The following is a 21,728-nucleotide window of genomic DNA, read 5'->3' on the forward strand; positions in this document are numbered from 1 at the left end:
TCTCCCATCGTTTTCACTTTTACGCTTCAGCTTCGCTCTTCAGCAAGTCAAGTGCAGTGGCCGACCAAGAGAGAGCTTAGTTTCCTGGATTTTTTGAAATTCCATTTTCCCGCATTTCCCAGGCTACCAAACAGGGGGTTAAAGTTAAACAATTCTTTCTCTTCTCTAAGTCTTAATTAATTTTTCATAACATCATCATCGCCTTTTGTTTTCTCAGACTACTCGTTAATTTCTGCTTGCTTGCATAGAAAACTCAACGAAGAGGAAGGGATTCTTATCTTTTCCGCTTTACGACGCTTAATTTTGTTTCCGCCTTTTACCGATTCGGTTCTTGTATATATCGATTTTGAACACGAAAGCAAGGGTTTCTTTAGGCACTTGAGTTCGGATTCCACAATCACAGATTTTTTAGTTAATCCAATTGTTTTGCAGATGGAGTCTTTATATGCAAAACTGTACGATAAATATGACAAACTCAAGGTATCGCAACTCCTCTTTCCCCCTAAAATTTTATTTTTGATGATAATTTTAGATTTCCACTTCCCCACACTTCCTTTGTAGATCTATCATGCAATTTATTTCTTTATAAGTTTGGTTGCCAACAAAACTGATGAAAAGAGCAAAATGTTTAGTTTCTTTTTCCCGTCAAAGTGGAATAAAATTCATCTGCAAGGTGTATCCGATTTCTTGTTAGTTTGATTAAAATGGAATTTTCGTTTTTCCCCCTTTTTCATCCGTTGAGAAGCAAATGTAGCTTTATGTCTACTCCCTTATTATGATTTTTATTTCCATTCCTTTTTCAGAAGAGAAAACTGTCTGAAATGGATGACATACATAGAGATCAAGAAGAGAAATTCTTGAATTATGTGCGTGGTCAGTATATCATCACTCTAGAATTACTGATTTTTTATCTGTCTTCATATTTTATGTGAATCTCAAAATCATCTCTTTGTTTTTGTTTTCTCTTTTGTTTTTATTTTGCATATATCATAGAAATATAACAAAATATAACTATCACTTGATTTTGCATAAAAGACACGTTATTATTTTGGACCTTCCTTATGAAATGTAAGGTAAAATAATGTGTTTTATAATTCAAAATCATTTTATCTTGAGGTTGAATGCTTAATGGTTGGGCTGATCTCATGACTGATAGTTTGTCATTATGAAAAGCTTTAAAATGGAAGCAGGATGCTTTTGCGTTTTGTGGAATATGGTTGTGGCTATAGCATTTTGAAATTTGTTTTGATGGTAATGGTAGAAACTAGATGCTATAGATTTCTACGTAACCTTGCTCTGATACTTGAACCAATATTTAAGGCCTAAGCTCTAGATGTGAAGAATATGTGACATTCTAGTAGTTGTGTGTTAACGCAATAAATTTATTGTTATAACCATGAATGTGAGGCTGTAGAACGAACCAAACTTTGTTAATGGCTTGCATTTGATTCTATAAATTCTTGTTGAACTTCTACTAGTTAAGTGAACCAAACATTAACGTTCTATCTTGCACTTGACAATTTTTCTAGTTGCTATATTTGCTAGTTAAACAAACTTGAACAATCATTTAGGACCCCTCTAAAATGCTTAGTTGTTTGCTTTCTCTTGTTACAGCTGCAGAGGAGTTGATACAGCACTTGAAGAGTGAAAATGACAAATTAAATGCTGAAGTTAATGAGTTGAGAAGTGAAGTGGCCTCTGTAATGTAAGTATTTTTAATTCAATTTGGCCTTTACACGTTGCCAGAGTCTACTTTCTTGAACTTTTGCACAAATGTAATAATGCAGGTCCAGCAAGGACAAGCAATGTGCAGACTACCAAAAGCTTTTGATTGAAGAGAGCCAGAAGTGTAAGTAGTAATCAGTTGTTGATTGCATCTCTTTCTTTCAATGTAGAATATATATGTAACAGCTCCTTAACTTTCTTGGCCTTCTTCTCGCTTTGTCTTTGTTGAATATGCTATTGCAAGGAAACTAGACACAAACTGATGCTGGTGTTAGGTCTGCTGGCTAAGAACAAGAAAATGACAATATTTGGTATCAGTTTACATGACTAAAGAACTCAGCATTATGCTTTTGGTTAAAGAACTGGATTTCTATGCTCAAGTTTTTGTCTGAGTAAAAAATGAATTTAGGTTTTACATGTCATTGCCTTTGAAGTTGGTAGTTAGTTCTTGTATTGTTGAGGCTTGCACCTGTCCAAAATGCATGGAACAAAAACTGTATGCTTAATTCTTAGATGGACTGGAAGAAGGTAACTGCGCATGTTGATTTGTTCAGTATTGCTATATATTTCTTAACTCAGCATGGTTAATAATAGATCTCTCGCTTTTTCCTTCCCTCTTGCTATAACTTTAAAAGGTTAAATCATAATTTTGACATTTATGATGGTTATCATGGTGGTGATCAGATTGCATATTCACAATTTTCTACTCTCCACATCTTCCATTTTGACATTTATACAAAGTCAATTATTGTTTGAACACCTCAATCACTAACTAGACATATATGAAGTCGAAAGTGGATTATCTTAATTTGGACGTGGTGTCTTTGAAAACATAATAAGATAAATGTGTAGACTTGCCTTTGTTGGATGTTTTAACTTTCTAGTGTCAAGCATGTGTATAGCCCTTTTTTAACGGAATGCTAAAATTTATGACAGATAAAGCACTTTCTGAAGAAGTTACGAGGCTGCAAAATCATCAAGAGGGACATTTTAAGGGTGACAATAGAGATAATATACCAACTGTCTCTCCTAGAAGTGAACAAGTTGTGGCGGAAAGGGTTTCTGCTAACAACACTAGAATGATGACAAGAAAGCGTAGCAGGAAATCAGCTGCTGAGACCAAAGATAGCATCGTTACTCCTGATTCAGCTAATGGTAAAGTTACCACATCATGTGCTTTGACAGAAGACCTTCCTGAGAAAGCTTTGTCCTATGAGGCTCTTTCACATGTTCGGCTGGTATATTCTCAATTAATCATCTGTTTACTCAACAGATGTGAGTTTCTACATCTTTACTAACTATTTGGATGATTATGCAGCCAGAATGCTGTAAAGGCAGTATAAGTGAAAATGCCACTGATCGTGGAACTTGTCTGCTTCAAGCTCTTATCGAGTGCTTAGTGGGTATGAAAATATCCACCGTTAACCAAACTGAAGGACTATGCATTTCAGCTCTGCATCAATCAAGCGGTAATTCTTAACTTGAGAATCATAGTAATCTCATTAAATTCAGTATTTCCATCTTTCATTTCTAGTTCCAGGTATTTCCCCCTTAAAGTTGGTATGTTGTTGATTTGTTAAGTGGTAACATCTGTAATGTGATTTAAGATCAGAAAATTTTGAAGATTATTTCTGCGAACCGCATTGATATAAAGCAATTGCAGAAATAAAGTCTGTTTCACTTAAAATGGTTGGATTTATAGAATATGAGGTCCAAACCTTCAACCCTTTTATCTGAAGTTTTTTTTTAATGTTTTCTGTGAAGTATCAATTTTTGACATTTGAGTTCGACATCTATTTGGACATGGATAGGGACTATAGTCGTATAAAAAGCATGAGAAAGAAATTAAGCATACATGAACTAATATAGATTTTAATAAATACATCCACAAGTACTTGGTGTTTCTGATAGTCACACCTATTGAAGAACTAGCTGTTGCGTACAAGAAATGACTTTCATTATTTGACGCTGGATAAATGAAACAGGTTACTCATTCAGCCTAACATGGATAAACAAAAGAGGCGGGGAGGAAGCTGAGTTGGTGTACCGGGTATCGTCGTTAGGGACATTTGAGAGGGTGGCGCCAGAGTGGATGAGGGATGTCATTATGTTCAGCACAAATATGTGCCCCATTTTCTTCGAGAGATTAACTCGTGTAATCAAATTGCATTGCTAGCTGGCAAGCTTTTCTCTCCTTGGTCTTTGAACCAGACGTGAAGAACATATGTATAACATTGGTGATAACAAACAGTTATCGTATTATTACCGACTAAACCTATTGACAAGTTTTTGCATGTCAGTAACTAAATTGATTATTCTAGGCATTTACCATTCAAAATTGCAGGATTGCTGATTACTAATTATTGTTTCTTAATTACTAAATTGATTATTTCCTTGTTTGGAACTTGAATTTTTGGTCAGATTTTAACTAAAAATTAAAATGATGTCGTTTTGGTCATTAACTAAGTAATGCGATTGATTTTTGTTTTTCTTGTTTCTGTGTATCTATTGTTTTTTTGTTATTTTTACTAAATTAGAGTCACATCCTCACCACTTTAGAATCTCTTTTTTACAAGTTAATTTTTGAACTTTGTGTTTTGTTCACTTCAGGCATCTGACTGTAACTTCTTTCAAATTATTTTTAGGGTTTAGGGTAAAGGTTGTTCTCCGTCTTTTATGATCTAATTATTAATTTATTATACAAATCAAGCAACCTCGGTGGTTCGAGCACAAGAAATGTCAGGTTGTGAACGTTTAATGTTAAATGGTTGAGAGTTATCTTTAAACAAATAGTGTTGTGTACTTATCACATATTAATCAAAATAAAAATAATTATTAATTTTTTTATTTGGGCTCCATTTAGGCCTAAGTGCAATGAGACCGATATAATAATATTTATACATTTAACTTAACATAATAATTACGGTTAAATACATTTGACCTTATAATCTAATGATTTTAATATTAATTAGATATATCAATATATAGTTTCAAATTATCAATGGAATGAACACTTGATCGAACAACTCATGTCATTGACGAAGAAGGCTTGATGCTAAAAGAAGCCAGTTTGCAGCAGCGTATAAGTTGCATAGAAATAATATAACACGGAATCATGTGTGGGTTTAAATCCGTATGATCACATACCTCATTACTCTTTTTCATTTAGACATGCAGAGATAGCTAAATAAGCAACTGTACATTGCATTCCAAAGTTAAAAAACCTTTAACCATTTCATTCCAGGGACTGAAACTACTAGTTTTTTTTACCATACTTTACTTCCTACACCTCCAAGCCGATACCGAAAACAGCCGTCGACCTTGCCAGCAAATTCCGACCCAACCGTTCTCCTCCTTTATTTTATACCCATCACAGTTATACCCCTGCAGCAATCTCCTCGCGTGCAACATGCCATAGTAACTCAGAGGGACGTTTCCTAAACCGGCCAAATCAAGCCTTTGTATCCACTTTTCGAGCTTTTCATGTCTCTCCTTCCTCTCGGCTCCCTCGCAAGCTATTATGTTCTTTATTTCCTCTCCGAATAGCATCTTTTTCACCTTGAGTCTCTCCGGAGATGTTCTCGAGACCGTGGACTCCGAACAATCGAACAATGCTGCATAAGAGTAAAGAGATTCTAATAGTATCTCCATTAGAGTCGATCCATTATGATTAGAATCTTGTTCTGTTACCACCATCAGTTTCGGTGACAAACCCCACAATGCATTTTGGAAGCTATCTACCTTCACCGAACCGGTCGAAGATAGCGGTGCCGGTGATGATGAAGCCGAATCGGGACTAGGACTATATCCATTAATTGTGTCTTTTTCAAGCAACTCTCATAATGTGCCCTGGTTCATCTGGAGTGTTCTTTGCAAGTGAACTCCATTCGAATTCTTCGATCCTAATGGTGATTTCTTTCGATGGAGTTCATCATCGGAGGCCAAAAACAAATGCAGCTGGAGAACAGAGCCTCCCCGGTTTTAACTCGCAATTTTTCGACGTCGAGATTCTCTAATTTGCTAACAACCGGATTGAACTGGAACGGGAGGTCCAATTTCTCAGCTTCTTCAGTCAATCTATGAGCCATTTGATCCAACACTTGTTTCTGTTGATGAATGCCAGTAATCCTCAAATGAGGCGGCCCTTCAGGCCTAGCACTCAAGGCTTGAATAAGCGCAAGCGCAACCCACGGCGCAGGCTCGACCGCATTAAGATAGATTATATGAACCATCTTTTCGCCTTCCATCGCCTCGTTCACGGCTTGGTTTGTACGCACAAAGGCCACCTTCAAGAAGGGGAACAACTGAAAGAACAGCTTCCGGACAATGATTTCTTCGGAAACCAAAGCTATCCTCGTGGAATTGAGGGCCATATGAAGACCAGGCCAGGCTTTGAGGATTCGATCAGCAAGTGCCTGCATAAAATATGCGGCCATTCGCTGCATAAAATCACCGTCCGGCGATGCGAGTCGGGATATTTGCTTGAGTGCAATGTTGGCATTTTCAAGGCTACCATTTGCAACATGATTAGCACACGTGAGCAACAAATGGATCAAATATAAACCCCTTTCTTCACATTTCAATATTCTAAGCTCAGACATTTCAATGTCTACTGGTGGCGGTAGTAGAGAGAGAATTTGCTCTCCCTTCTCTCTAGGTTTCTTCTTCGAGTTGGGTCTTTGGTTGGTCTCAAAGGTTTCTTCCATGGTTTCTCATGGTCCCCCGGTTGTCGAGCTCCATTTTTGGAGCTCAAAACGGTTAAGGTTTCTTAAAATCCGGTTGTTTAGCTGTCAAAATCTTAGTTCATTAGGATTTGATTGCTATTCTAAATTCTTGAGTCATTCTCGGTGTTCGTCTTCAGCAAAAGATGTTGAAGGTAAAAGCTTTTTTTGTTATCATTGTAGTTTATCAATCATGTTTTATGTCTTGCAGGATCTTCTTAAGGGAAGTTGCCGATGGAATGATGAAGAGAGAGGGATGATAGCTTTAGAGAACTTTCAAGATTGGATGGATGGAAAGGTGGTTCTCGAGGAAGGAGATGAAGTGAGGTATAGGGATTGGGAATGGTCTGGAAGTATGAAAGTTATGGGAAAACTAGCTACAGATAAAGTTTTAGGGAGGAGTTCGGTGCCGGAAATTTCAGTCAGTTCAGATAAAGAGTTTGAAGAAGATGACTGGAGTCAGGCTCCCAAAAATAGTTGGGGTGTTGTTGGAGTGACTAGAGGATGCCACATGATTTCTACAGTTACTGTTCGGAATTACAATTAGGTTTCGGGGTGGTTCGGTTATGTTCAACAAGAAGTTAAGGGAGAAAGTGTGGTTTGGTTTGTGATTGAACTAAGTCACTATAGAAGAAATATTCAATCAAGGAAAATCTAGAAATGGGTGATTAAAGTGTCAAGTCAGAACTCCATCAAGTCTATGAGATTAGATTGGGAATGGGGATTTCATTGGAAATTCTCATTATAGAAATTTCTAAGAAGATCTTTGTATGACATGAGGTCTAGGCGTGGGGGAAGGATACTCTATCACTTACCTCAATAGAAGTAGAATGTTCAGCGGGGAGTCGTCTGTCAACACGGGATGGGACTGGGATATTTAATGTTCTGCTTGGTGCGGATAGCGGGTGTAATTGGCAGGGGGCTAGTTCACGTGTTATACTGCTCGATGCAGATAGCAGGTGGGACTGGCAGGGAGCACGCATGGGATGGAAGGCCAGAGACAGACCTGGTAGAGGAAGTGGAAAATTGCGGCTGCTACAGTGCAGCCAGCTACTACGAACACTGTTCGGACAGACATAGTTGCTGTAAATTATATGAGATAATGGTTGTTTTTGGGGAAATGGTGCATTTATATTTATTTAATAGTAGTATCATTTTGGAGAGATTTTTTAATAGCCTATGTGGAGTAGGCAAAGGGTGTAAGAGGAGAAGGTCACATCGGAGTGGCTATTGTCAAGAGGGTAAGGCTATCATTCGGGTATGGGATAAGAGACTAAGGGGAGAGAATAGGAAGAGATATCCTATTGATAAGATAGTACCTAGGGTGGGCAAGTGTTGTAAGTGGGTGAAATCACATCGAGTTTCACATAGTAGTGTAGGTGGGGTTGCTTGTTGTGATAGGGGAAAAAGATTAAGTGAAGGAAGGAAGTGTTGGTTTTCACACATTGTCAAAAGAAACCATTCAAACTTTGTCTTTATATTTCGAAGTGGTACTTCTATTGCGTTGGCTATCAAAAAAGAGTGGAAGAGTGTTCTGTTGCTCTCGTCTTCAATTACTCATTTGTCTAGCATAATGTCGGAGGAGGTAGCGGATTTGATGAAGCACTTGAAATTCACTGAGGAGGAGTCGGAGGACATTTCTCCACCACGAGTCATTACTGAAGATGATGTGACGGAAATGAATAAGTGGATCATAGCGAGGATAATTGGCTACCAGAGAATTGATAGCGAGGTGGTATTGCGAGTCTTTCGATTGATTTGGGGCCATGCTAGACTCTTGGACTCATGCATTTTGAAGGATAATATGTTCCTCTTTAAGTTCAAGACGCTATCAGATAAGCAGGCCATTTTGAAACGCACCCCTTGGAGTTTTGAAGAAACTCTTTTGGCCATTGCCCACTTTGATCCTAATTTGAGTTTGGAAGAATTTGATTTCCGGCCCCTTGGAGTGTGGGTGAGAATTTTTGAGCTCCCTTTGGGGTACATGAAAGTTGAGATAGCGGAGAAGATTGAAAATAGAATTGGGAACATTATTGCTACTGATACAAGATCTGGAGAGGGAAGAATGGGCGATTACCTTCATGTTAGGGTGGAGATTGACTGTTCTAAACCGTTACGAAGATGTGCTAAGATGGGAGTGCTCGCAAATGGAGAACCGAGGAAGTGTCTGCTAAAGTACGAACGACTGCCTTCATTTTACCATAGGTGCGGCATTATTGGACATGTACTTACGGAATGTCCGGGATTCTCGGAGCAACTGCAGCAGCCTCTACAATTTGGGGAATGGCTTAGAGTGTCTCCTATCAAGAATCCTGTTGAAAGTAGCACCATAAGAAGAGAAGGGATTATCTATGCTGAAGGGGAGACTATTGGAAAGTCATTGACTAGCTCGACGAATAGTCCTCTCTCGGATCGGGGTACTAGGTCTCCCCTAGGAAGACCGTGGATGCCAGGATATGACTTGTTGCACTCGACCAGCTCCAACCGTGAGGATGATTCGAACCCGACCGACCCAACTGGTCCAGATAGCTCCCTCCCGTGAACATTCCTGGAGGTTTTCATTGCACGTAACCGATTGTTATTAGAGGAGCAACTATCGAAACAAGATACCAGCGTGAGGGCCGAGGTTGGTTCTATTAGTTCGAGAAAGAGGAAGAATGGGGAGACGAGTAAGGGAAAGCGGAAAATTAAGCGAGTCAATTGTCAAGTGGTGCATATTTCGGACTCCACTTTGAACTCGAAAGTGGGTACTAGTGAGGAGGAGGACCCTAGTGAGATTCCGGAGGAATGTGCAGGGGATATTATTTTAATGGCGATGGCTGAGGCTCATCCTCGCCAGGAGCCATGACGATAATATGTTGGAACTGTCGAGGGCTTGGGAACCCTGCGACAGTTTGGGAGCTTAGGAGAATGATCTCCGAAAAGGACCCGATGTTGGTTTTTGTTTCTGAAACAAAGTTGCGAAAAATAAAACGGAGGCTATTAGATTGGCTACAAAGATGTTTGGCTATTTTTCAGTGGAAAGATCGGAACACTGTGTAGGATTAATGATGTTTTGGAAGGAGGGTTTAGATGTTTCGCTCCAGAGTTTCTCTAATCTGCATATTGATGTGGAGGTTTTTTGGAAGAAGAAAAAATTCTGGTTTATGGGGTTTTATGGGCGCAATGGGTGGTCGGATAAAAAGCACAACTGGGAGATGATTTCTCAATTGGCCTCTACCTCTTCTCTTCCTTGGTTCTTGGGAGGTGATTTAATGAAATTATTCAAGCGAACGAGAAGAGAGGAGGAAGGAAATCGGTGAGGGTTCATATGGAGGAGTTCCAGCGATGTCTTCGTGATGCAGATGTGTGGGACATTAGACCTAGGAGTGGGTGGTTTTCTTGGGCTAGAGGTACCCGCGCTAAGACGTTTGTGCGCGAGAGAATTGATAGATATGCTGCGAAGATTGATTGGAGACTTTTGTTCCCGGAGTGTTTTGTGGACACGGTCCCGATGGCATCGTTCAATCATTCGACGATTTTGTTGAGTTTGGAGGGTGCTACTACTATCAGCTCGCCTAGGAGGGATTACTTCAAATTTGACGCGTGTTAGGCTAATGAAGATCAATGTCAGGATATTGTGCATCGGGTTTGAGAGAACAAAAGATTCTTTCTTGTGCATCGGGTTTGGGAGAATAACGAAGATTCTTTCTCTGTCAAAGTGGGGATGATTGGGTCTACGTTAGGAGATTGACAGCGATTGAGAAGAAGTAAAGCCAAGAGAGATGAGAAGCGTTTAAGGGGATCTATCCTTAGGATTGATTCGAGCCCGATCACGGACGAGGTGTGTGAAATTCGAAGAAAAGCTATGGCGGATCTTAAGGAGGTGATGGATAAAGATGAGATGTTTTGGCTTTAAAGATCTCGAGTTGCGTGACTTAAGGATGGTGATCATAATTCTTCATTTTTTCATGCAAGAGCTAATGGGCGGCGCAAAAAGATTTGGATTGAGGGGTTGGAAAGTGAGGGAGGAGTTTGGTGTGATAGGTTGGAGGACATTTTTGGTGTTGCTTCGAGCTACTTTGCCTCTCTCTTTCGTTCTTCTGAAGCGACCCCCGACGAGGAGATCCTTCAAGCCATTGATCGATGTGTTTCACCATGTGATAACGAGATGCTTTACCGAGACTTTTCTGCTGAGGAGGTTACCACTGCTTTTTCCCAAGTTAATCCTTCGAAAGCCCCTGGGTTTGATGGCCTTCCAGGTCAATTTTTTTGATCTTTTTGGAATATCGTTGGTTGTGATTTTGTTAATCTTTGTCTTAGCCTTTTGAATGGTACGATGGATTTCAATTATGTTAATCGTACTACTATTGTTCTTATCCCTAAGGTGTCTAGTCCGAAATTAATGAAGCAATTTAGTCCGATTAGCTTATGCTCGGTCATCTACAAAGTTGTGTCAAAAGCTATAGTAAATCGTCTTAAACCATTGATGCATGCTTGTGTTGCTGAGAACCAATGTGCTTTTGTTCCGGATCATCGTATTTCTGACAATTTTTTAGTAGCTCATGAACTTTTTCATTATCTTAAAGGGTCTAAAAATGGTCCTAATAAGGGCGCTGCTATTAAGTTAGATATAGAAAAGGCGTATGATAGAGTGGAATGGGATTTTTTGTTGGATGTCATGTTTCGGATGGGTTTTAGTAATCCGAATAAACCTATTGTGGATAGGAGGACCTTTTTGAGTGAGTTAGGTGTTGTTGAGGCCACGGATCCGAGGAATTACCTTGGACTTCCTTTGGCTGTGGGGAAAGGAAAAAGGGCGGCTTTCAACTTTATCAGAGATAAGACAGAGAAGAGGATTCAAGGGTGGACTAAGAGACTACTGTCTTTTGGAGGATGAGAAGTTTTCATCAAGTCGGTGGTTCAGGCGCTTCCCGCTTATGCTATGACATGCTATCTTCTACCGGAGGGGGTTACTGATGACATTAAGTCACAAGCTAGATCCTTTTGGTGGTCTGAGAAACAAAACTCTAGAGGATGGGTGATGGTTGCATGAGATAAGATTTGTCAGTCTAAAAAATTTAGAGGGATGGGGTTTAGGGACCTTTGATTATTTAATGTTGCGTTTCTCGAGAATCAGGTTTGGAGATTGATACAGGATGAATAGTCTTTGGCTTTTAAGGTTCTTAAAGCGAAATACTTCACGGGCTCTTCGTTTTTTGAGGCAAAACTTGGGACTAAATATTCTTATGCTTAGGCGAGTCTCATGAAGGCTAAAGAAGCTCTCAATGATGATTTTTTCAGGAGAGTGGGTATAGATAACAAGGCTCGTATGTTTGAGGACAATTGGGGGGACGCTAGTCCTATTCGGTGGAGAGAGAGATACATGGATCATGCAGAACAACCGGTTAGAGTTGCAGATTTTATGATTTCGAGGAGAGCTAGGTGGGATAAACCTAAGGTGGTTGGAGTGCTTCATACGGAGGATGCCTCGCAAGTTCTTAAGATGTTGATTGCTTCGATTAGGGGGGATAGATTGTTATGGGGCCATCACAGTACGGGGTATTACTCAGCGAAGTTGGGTTATAATTGGTTGAAAATTCAAAATAGACCGGCTATGGTTACGATTGGTATTTGGAACGCTGTGGCTAAAGCAAAGGTTCTCCCAAAAATTAGAATTTTTGGATGGCGTATTTGTCATGGTGCCATTCCCGTGGGATCTAAAATTAAACAAGCAAATCTTGGTGATGGTGTTTGTCCTCTTTGTCGGTGTGAGCTGGAATCGATTATGCACGCGATTAAAGATTACCCTAAAGTTAAGAAGGTTCTTTTGATGTCGAGACTTTCCCCTGAAATTATTTATTGGAGCGGGAATTCTTCTTTCTTGTGGTTGTCTTATGCTCAGTCAAAGTTGAATTGTGAAGGCTTCAATCTTTTTCTTGCTTTGCTTTGGAATCTTTGGAATCGGCACAATAATATGGTTCATAATGGGGAGTTGCAATCGGATAGGGATATCATTATTAACTCGTCGAATTTGATTGGGGAGTACAAAACTGTTACAAATGCGTTTGGGGGTACAAGGGGAGATGTTGTTCTTCGACGACCGCGTTGTTGGATTAAGCCGGATCAGGATGAGGTGAAAATTAATGTTGATGGGGCTTATTGTAAGGAGTCTAGAGTTGCGGCTGTTGGTATAGTAGCTCGGGATTCATATGGTATGGTTATTGGGGGATTGGCTAAGAAGATTGATCTTCCGTTCTTGGCCGAGTCAACAGAAGTTGTTGCTTTTATGGAGGGCATTCATTTGGCTTCTGAGAATGGGTGGAACAACGTCATTATCGAAGGAGATGCCATGTCGATTGTTTATAGGTTGTCAAATCAGGTTACGAGAAAGACACATGATATTTCTACAATTGGATTGTTGCTCAATGGGGCTAGACAAATGTTAGTTAACCTTCCTTCGCTTAAAGTGCACTATGTATGTAGGAAAGCTAATCGAGTCGCCCATGTTCTTGCTCAATGGGTCTTATCGAACAACAATCCAGTTTAGTTCTATTTAGATGAACCTGATTGTATTAAGCAAGCTGTAATTGATGATGCTATTGGAATATAAGGGTTTATTCCTTCAAAAAAACAATATTCTAAGCCATGGATAGGGTGATCCCAAGCTCGGTGAGAGTGGCATCATGGAGAAAACTTGCAGAGACGACAACGACGACGATGTTACTGACGATGATTCGTCTTGGAACATTGGCACAAAAAGGGTTGGTCTTTTATCTAACGAGTACAAAGCATCAAACTTTCATGCAAATATTGAAATTGATCAAAAACCAAAATCAAAGCACATAAAAAGTTCCCAAGATTCTAATATGTGATTCAAGTAAAGTATGAACAAAAGAGAGAGGGGATAAAACAGAAGAGTTTCAGGACAAACAAAATTTAAATAAAATAGACAACAAACAAACAAAATTTAAATAAAATAGACAACAAACATTGATGAGGGATCAAATTAAAATAATTTTAAAATGTGAAGTTGAAATTAATATAAAAATGTATTAAATTGTACCTATTTAAAAAGTTAAGGGCCAATTACAAAAATATAAATAAATAATAATTATGGGCCAATTTCAGATGCAAATATAATTTTAAGGACTAAATTGAATAAATATAAAATCATAAATAAAAATTTAAATAAATAAACAACATAGATATATCAAATCAAAATAATTATAAAATGATAATAAAATTTTGTAAAATAAATTACATTAATTTCAAAAGTTAAAAAAATGAAGCAATTATAATATATATAATATAATATATATAAACTATATATAAATGGTATAGTTTATATATAAACTATTTAGTTTATATTTATATATTATGTACAAACTATATAGTATGTAAATTATATAATTTAAATTTATATACTATGCAAAAAACCATATAGTATATAAATTATGCATAAATAATATATTTTATATTTATATATTATTTATAAATATATAAAAATTATATTGTTTATATTTATATACTATATATAAAACTATATAGTTTATATATAAAAACTATATATACTATATATAAACTACATATACTATATATAAACTATATAGTTTATATATAAATTATATAGTTTATATTTATATACTATGTATAATTATAAACTATATAGTTACAAACTATAAATTAAACAACATTCAATGATCAAATTAAAAAAACTATAATATATTATATATAATATATTATATATGTATGATGACTGTTATGATACATGTATATATAATTTACATTACATTTATGCATCCATTATAATATAATATAATATAATATAATATAATATAATATAATATAATATAATATAATATAATATAATATAATATAATATAATATAATATAATATAATATAATATAATATAATATAATATAATATAATATAATATAATATAATATAATATAATATAATATAATATAATATAATATAATATAATTATGTACTTTTGTATGTATTTTTATTGGTGTACATGTTTATATAATGTATATATGTTAGAGAAAATAACCTCAATGATCGAAAATATTTTATAATATACGATTTTAACCAACTTTTTTTGGATTTGCCAAAATGTCCAACAAAATCGCAACGCGATCTTAAATTCGCAACGCGAACTCCAACTTCGCAACTCAGTTTCCAAATTCGCATTGCGATTTTCCATTTCGCGTTGCGATAGTCGAAATTCGCGTTGCGATTTTTCATTTCGCGTTGCGATAGTCGAAATTCACGTTGCGATAGTCGAAATTCGCATTGCGATTTTCCATTTCGTGTTGCGATAGTCCAAAATTGTGCAAACGCATCCCTAGTGAGGGTTTTTCTATGTTTGCTATTTGTAATTTCTTCTTAAAAAGGGTTGTACACTTGAGACTTTAGAGTGCAAGTTTAAGTGTGTTGTAACGTTACACCTTGTCCTAAAAGGTTTAAACAAATTAGTCAATTTGTCGAAATCCTTAGTATAGAAGTTAAGGTAGTAGACGTAAACTTCATGCTTGTGTCCAATTTTTCATTTTCTCTCAAAAAGCTTCCATCAATTTTTTATTTGTCAATTTACACCCTCTTGCCATTTCATTGATTAATTTGATTGAGTCAACATATTGTCTGCCTTAATCTGGTGTGCTATGTCAAGGGGGAGTTCAATGGTGTGCAAATAAATCGGTACGCTCCAGTTAGTTATCTCTCATCTTCTGTTTGCCCATGACAACATTATTTTTGGTGAGGCTACACTGCAAATGGCTTCAAGAATTAAAGGACTGTTAACCATATATGAGGAGAGTTCAGGCCAAGTTGTAAATCTGGACAAGTCTGGGATTTTTTCAGCTCCAATGTTATTTGTTAAGAAACTAAATTTGTTATTTCTATTTTTCAGTTGTAACTAATTTACAGTTAATTAGTTAGATTAGAGTTGTATATATTTGTAACATTTTCTATCCATTAATAAGAGAGGTATTATTCAGAACAATCTTTGTAAATTTAACATGGTATCAGTTTCTGGGTTATTTTCTCTTGGGTTTCCTGTTTGGCCCATACTTTGCTAAGTTTTATGGCCCGTTTTCTTTCAGCAGTTCCAGTGTTTCTCTTCTCTTCCCCAAATCGTTTTCTCTTAGGGATTATGGCACTCACGATTGACTCAAATCACCCCCTCTTTCTACATCCGTCAGACACGCCGGGAGTTCAGTTGGTGTCACAACAGCTTACTGGTGTCGAGAATTACAGTTTGTGGAGCAGGTCCATGCGCATCGCGCTTCTCGCCAAGAACAAGCTTGGCTTTGTCGAAGGGAGTTGTCGAAGGGATAATTATGAAGGTCTGTTGCAGTCTCAATGGGAGCGCTGCAATGCTCTCGTGCTCTCGTGGATCTTGAACTCTGTTAGCTAGGATCTCTCTGTTGGCATCGTGTTTGCTTCGACTGTCGAAGCCGTTTGGAAAGATCTCAAAGAGCGATTCGAAAAAATCGATGGCTCTAGGGTTTTCTTTCTCCACCGCTCAATTGCAACGCTCGCACAAGGTGACTCATCTATCTCCGTTTACTTTACTCGTCTTAAACTTTTGTGGGACGAGTACACGGCGCTTGTTCCTTTCTCCTTTTGTGATTGCGAGGCTGCTCAACAGAATCCGATTCTTGTGGCTCAACAACGATTGTTCCAATTTCTGATGGGACTCAATGAAACTTATTCTGCTATTCGAAGTCAAATTCTCCTCATGAAGCCCCTTCCTACTGTCAATCAAGCCTACTCCATGATTATTCAGGAGGAGCTGCATCGAGCTCAACTGTCCGTCTCGCCTATTGAAGCCTCTGTGATGTTCACAAATGCTTCCAAAGGCAGTGAACGAAAACGTTTCAGTGTAACGTATGACTACTGTAAAATCAAGGGCCACAGTCGCGATCGTTGTTACCGACTTATTGGCTTTCCACCAGACTTCAAATTCAACAGAAAAAAAGTTTCTCAGGCTGCCATGGCAGTTAACTCTATGCCTGCTGTTAATGGAGATGTTGAGAGTGGCTCGATGGTTTCCTCTACCGTTTCAGCAATGCCTTCTTTCACTCCCGAGCAGTATCATCAAATCTTGGGTTTGCTGAGCAAAAGTTCAACCTTAGATTCCAGTGCGAATCTTGCAGGTACTGTTGGTTGTAATTTACCTACTTCCAGTAACTATTGTGTCCGTTGGATTATAGATACTGGTGCAACTGATCATATTTTGTCTGTATTCAAGAGCTTGCAATTTCCTGTTTTATGTCATGTTCACCGTTTTGTTCGTTTGCCTAATGGTCATACTGAAACTGTCACTCATATAGGTTCTCATAGGTTAAATTCTGAATTAATTCTTAATGATTTGAAGATTCTTTTGAACAAAAGTTTTAAGATGAAGGATCTTGGTGAACTAAAGTATTTTTTGGGGCTTGAGATTATGAGGTCGAAAGAATGAATCTTAGTTAATCAGTGCAAGTATGCTCTTGAATTGATTGAGGAATCAGGAATGAGTGGTTCAAAACCTGCAAGAACTCATCTTGAGCAAAATGTTAGGCTCACTACAACAGAGTATGATGAGTTGTGCACAAAAGGAAGTATTGAAAATGATGTGTTGTTAGTTGACAAGAGTATCTATCAAAGGCTTATTGGAAGACTTATTTACCTCACACATACCAAACCTGATATAACCTTTGTTGTGCATTACTTGAGCTAGTTTATTCAACAGCCTAAGGAATCTCATTTACATTCTGAATTAAGGATAGTGAGGTATATAAAAGGGAGTCCTGGACAGGGGATTCTGATGGATTCAAACAGCAGCTATGAACTCAAAGCATATTGTGATTCAGACTGGACTGCTTGTCCTATTACAAGAAGGTATGTTTCAGGTTTTTGTATTAAGCTTGGGAATTCATTGATTTCATGGAAGTCTAAGAAGCAAAACGTTATAGCCAAATCATCTGCTGAAGCAGAATACAGAAGCATGGTTGCTACAACAACAGAATTGACATGGTTGAATGGTTTAGCCAGTGAGCTTGGATTGGAAAAAAGACACCCAGTCAAGTTATATTGTGATAACAAGGCTGCCCTTCAGATTGCAGCGAATCCAGTTTATCATGAGCGCACCAAACACATAGAAATCGACTGTCATTTTATAAGGGAGAAAATAAAAGGAGGACTCATCAAGACAGAGTTTGTATCCTCTTCAGAGCAGTTAGCATACATTTTTACCAAAGCTTTAGGAGTGCAACAACATGAATATCTTGTATCCAAGTTGGGGGTAAAGGATATCTTCTACCCACCAACTTGAGGGGGAGTGTTAAGAAACTAAATTTGTTATTTCTGTTTTTCAGTTGTAACTAATTTACAGTTAATTAGTTAGATTAGAGTTGTATATATTTGTAACATTTTCTATCCATTAATAAGAGAGGTATTATTCAGAACAATCTTTGTAAATTTAACATTATTGAAGACAATCATAATGATATTCAACAATCATAATGATATTCAACGAGTATTGGATGTCTCAATTTCCACGAACCCAGAACATTTTTTGGGTCTTCCGACAGTAGTGGGGCGTAACAAGAGAGGAGATTTTGCTAGTCTACGAGAAAAATTATGAAATTGCATTAGGAACTGGTGCATCAGAGTGCTGTCGCAAGGTTGAAAGGAGGTATTTATTAAATCAGTTCTTCAAATAATCCCAATGTATGCTATGAACCGTTTTTGTTACCTAAAACTCTTTCCAAGGAGCTAGAGAGCATAAGGCACGTTTTTGGTGGCAGAAGTCTGAACAGAAGTCGGGCATTCATTGGTGCTCGTGGTAGTTGTTGAGCAGGTTAGAGGATGGTGGATTGGGTTTCCAGGATATGGCTAAGTTCAACATAGACTTATTAGCAAAGCAAGGGTGGAGGTTGCTTGTTCATCCCACTTCGCTTGTCAATTGCCTATTACGAGCTAAGTATTATCGTTCAAGAAATTTCCTTAGTTCCAAATTTGGAGCTGCGCTATCCTACATCTTGAGGAGTATTTGGAGTGCTAGGAGACTATTAGAAATGGGGCTGCGTTGGAAAGTTGGTAATGGAAGATCTATCTCTATATGGAACGATTATTGGTTGCCATATGGTAGTCCTAAAAGAGTAGTCTGCTTGACATGATTCAGTTGAATGGGTACCAGATTTGATTGACGAAGACTCGAAGGCCTGGAAGTAGGAGTTAGTTCGACAAATATTTAATGAAGACGAGGCTGACTTAATAAATGGAATTCCTATCTCTCATTTTAATCAAGAAGACCGCTGCATCTGGGGAGGGGAAAATCGGGTGTATTTAGAATCAGAAGTGCTTATAAGTTATTGCTGGAAGAAGGGAGCGAGCCTCCTCATACGAGCTTTGTGTTGAAAGCTATATGGGAGTGTGCGTATCAAAGGAAGATAAAACTTCAGCTCTGGAAATTTGTGTTCAATTTCATTCCAACAAAACAAAACCTCTATCAGAGACGAGTCCTCCAAAGCGCAACGTGCTCGAGGTGCCCCATGGAAGTAGAAACTAATGTACATGTTGCTAGGGATTGTTCACTTCCTAGACAGATTTGGATGGAGCTTGGTTTTCGTTGGCCTGCTCATGTTTGCACGTTAGATTTTACTCAATGATTATCTTGCTTTTTCAGCACAATAAAAAATCTAAACACCCATAAATTCTTGTAGCAATCTAGGCTCTGCGGTTTGCACGTGATAAATTATTACACCAAGGTCAAGCAACATGTACGGAAGAAATTGTTACCTTGGTGCGATCTCAATGTACGGACTTTGGTAGTACAAACAGTCAGCTTAACGGTCAGCAGATTCCAACAGGAGTTCGGTGGAAGCCTCCACTCTTTCCCCAAGTAAAGATCAACTTTGACGCTCGTTTTATGCAAAACAGAAATGAAGCATGATCAGAGATAGTAGTACGGGATAGTGAAGGCCTCATTCTCGGGGCATGTCGAAGGTTTAACATGAACATTACAGTTGTTTTCATGGCAGAAGCTATGACGGTGACCCAAGCGCTTCTCTTTGCAGCTGAGATGGGGTTTCGAGAGATTATTGTAGAAGGGGATGCTCGGACAAATCATCTCCAAAGTTGAGGATTTCTCTGAAATAAGTGCGCTCACCTGGGATGCTCGGAAAAGAGGCGAATCATTTCATGCATGTCACTTTCAGTTTAATCCCAAATCTGGCAACAAGGCAGCTCACTCACTGGCGGCAGCGACATAGTTCGGGGAGGTGGGTCACTACTGAGTGGAGGAAAGCCCAAACTGCGTGGAAACTCAGGCGACGGAGGATAGAAGGACGATCGATCATCCCTAGGCACAAAGTTGCGTGTTATGTTCCCAGGCTCTATTATGGGAAGTTTTATTGTTGCTTTCGGTTCATTGTTCCTTTTGATAACGGATACCGATCAGACATCGTTTAGATTATATTTTTTGATTTAACAAACATTCTTTGTAGAAAGGTGCATACAATGCACTTTACGTTGATTTAATGCCACGTGAGGTAAGGAGCGCGTCTTACGCTGACATGATGTACACGTGTGTAAAGAAGGTATAGCGCGGTGTAGGGATCACGCCTTATCCCAAAATCTGTCACGCGTCAGGAAGGCTATATTATCATTCTTTGCTATTATCATTTATTGCACCATTTTTTATCGGCATCGATGACTAGAATCTGGATCAAAATTATTATGTGCGTGTCGAGGAAAACTGAATATGTATCTAAGTTTTGTGGGGCTTTTTATGAGTTTGTTTCAAGCTTGTAAATTCAATATTCCATTACATCGGTTCGGTTCGGCTTCGGATTTCTAAACCGAAATTGAACCGATCGGTTTAAAAAAAATCAAACACACTAAATCGATTTTAGTTTTTTTCAGTTATTGATTTTTTAGATCGATTTTCGATTATTATTTTTAGATCGAATTGAATCTGAACGCCATTAAATGCTCTACACTTTTAGGGCCGTTAAAGACAATTAATTTCCTTCAAAAGTTGAAACAAAAGCACAAGGTCGGCTTCAAATCTCCACCCACTTTTTCAGAAAAAAATAATTAATAACCCAAAGAAAGCCTCGAACTGTTCTTGCCTTACAAGCGTGTGCAAAATCACAGTCAAAACGCGTACACTTATCTATTATTTCAGAAGAAAAACCACCACAATCATATGAAGTATAAACCATTCTCCCAAACCTTCATTTCTTTCGTACAACACCCAAATGTGTTCTAAAGAAGAAGAAGAAACAGCTCACTTTGATTGCCTCCCAGATGCTATTCTTCTTCTAATCTTCAACAAATTGCACCATCTCAAATCTCTCACCGTTTGCCTTTCGGTCTCAAAGCGTTTCAACGTCCTCGTTCCCTTCACCGACACCGTTTTTATCTCCATCCCACCTCTAAAACACTCCGGCTCCATTTCAAATTCACATGTAAACACATCTCTCAGACTTCTTTTTCTCAACTTATTCCTCAAACCACTCAGATGTTTCCGTCGAATCATGGCTCCCCCCACGTCAACGACGGCGTTGTTCGATCTCTCTTGTTGTCGGCAAAATGGGGTCTTGAAGATTTTCAAGGAGATGAAATCGTTGCATTTGGAGCTTCCTGGTGATCATGGTGAGTTGGCCGGGTCGAGTAACGGAGCTTCATTTCTTCAATGGAAAGCGGGTTTTGGAACCCACTTGAAGACTTGCGTTATTGTTGCGGCAACATCGTTTCAAAAAAGCTCTAAAAAGGAAGAGCGGGAGGAATCCATGGATGAAGCTGTGTTAAACGACGGCGAGCTGAAATCAAGAGTGATATGGACGATTTCTTGCTTGATAGCTGCATCGACGAGGCATTGTTTGTTGAAGCGAATCATGGCTGATAATCCCAACATCCCATTGCTTGAAAGAGTGGTGATTTCCGATGCAAACAAGCAAGGGGTGTTTTGTGTGGGAAAGGAGGAGCTTGTTGAGATGAGGAACTCAATGAGCTTATTACAACGAGAATCATCGTTATCGTCGATGGAGAGGAGTCCGGTACCGGAATTGAACATGAAGCTGTGGTATTTGCCGGTGCTTGAGTTACCGGAATCAGGATATGTGATGAAAGGGGCAACGCTTGCCTTTATCAAACCCGTTATAGATGGGATGATTGAAAACGATGAGGGTGATCCATTGGTGGGAAATGAGAAGCCATTTAGTGAAGCTGTGAGGGAGATGATCAAAGTGAAGAAGAGTTATTTGATGACAGTGAGTTCCTTTTGACTTGGTTCAAGTAGATGT

At 38.3% G+C, this 21,728-nt stretch overlaps 2 protein-coding genes and 1 pseudogene across 2 annotated transcripts; 2 read left to right on the forward strand and 1 right to left on the reverse strand.

The window, feature by feature from the left end:
* Positions 1-4,003, forward strand: LOC120155479. The gene is made up of 8 exons (XM_039167029.1): positions 1-143; positions 433-480; positions 804-873; positions 1,615-1,705; positions 1,788-1,849; positions 2,662-2,963; positions 3,044-3,194; positions 3,711-4,003. Exons 2-8 carry the CDS (start codon positions 433-435, stop codon positions 3,899-3,901), a joined length of 915 nt encoding a protein of 304 aa, XP_039022960.1. The 5' UTR covers positions 1-143; the 3' UTR covers positions 3,902-4,003.
* A 990-nt stretch (positions 4,004-4,993) lies between these two features.
* LOC120155480 lies at positions 4,994-13,176 on the reverse strand (annotated as a pseudogene).
* A 7,456-nt stretch (positions 13,177-20,632) lies between these two features.
* LOC120155483 (F-box protein At1g30200-like) lies at positions 20,633-21,725 on the forward strand. The gene has a single exon (XM_039167032.1). It carries the CDS (start codon positions 20,682-20,684, stop codon positions 21,708-21,710), a length of 1,029 nt encoding a protein of 342 aa, XP_039022963.1. The 5' UTR covers positions 20,633-20,681; the 3' UTR covers positions 21,711-21,725.
* The last annotated feature ends 3 nt before the right edge of the window (positions 21,726-21,728 follow it).

This window comes from Hibiscus syriacus, unplaced genomic scaffold (assembly GCF_006381635.1).
Source record: "Hibiscus syriacus cultivar Baekdansim isolate YM2019G1 unplaced genomic scaffold, ASM638163v2 tig00111192_pilon, whole genome shotgun sequence".
Classification (NCBI taxonomy): domain Eukaryota; kingdom Viridiplantae; phylum Streptophyta; class Magnoliopsida; order Malvales; family Malvaceae; genus Hibiscus; species Hibiscus syriacus.

Bases quoted from the DNA above. Each gene is read 5' to 3' on its own strand.
- LOC120155479 (XM_039167029.1), top strand. From the start codon at position 433: ATGGAGTCTTTATATGCAAAACTGTACGATAAATATGACAAACTCAAG. The intron at 1,850-2,661 runs GTAAGTAGTAAT...AATTTATGACAG, and splicing joins GATTGAAGAGAGCCAGAAGT to ATAAAGCACTTTCTGAAGAA. The intron at 3,195-3,710 runs GTAATTCTTAAC...TAAATGAAACAG, and splicing joins AGCTCTGCATCAATCAAGCG to GTTACTCATTCAGCCTAACA.
- LOC120155483 (XM_039167032.1), top strand. From the start codon at position 20,682: ATGTGTTCTAAAGAAGAAGAAGAAACAGCTCACTTTGATTGCCTCCCA.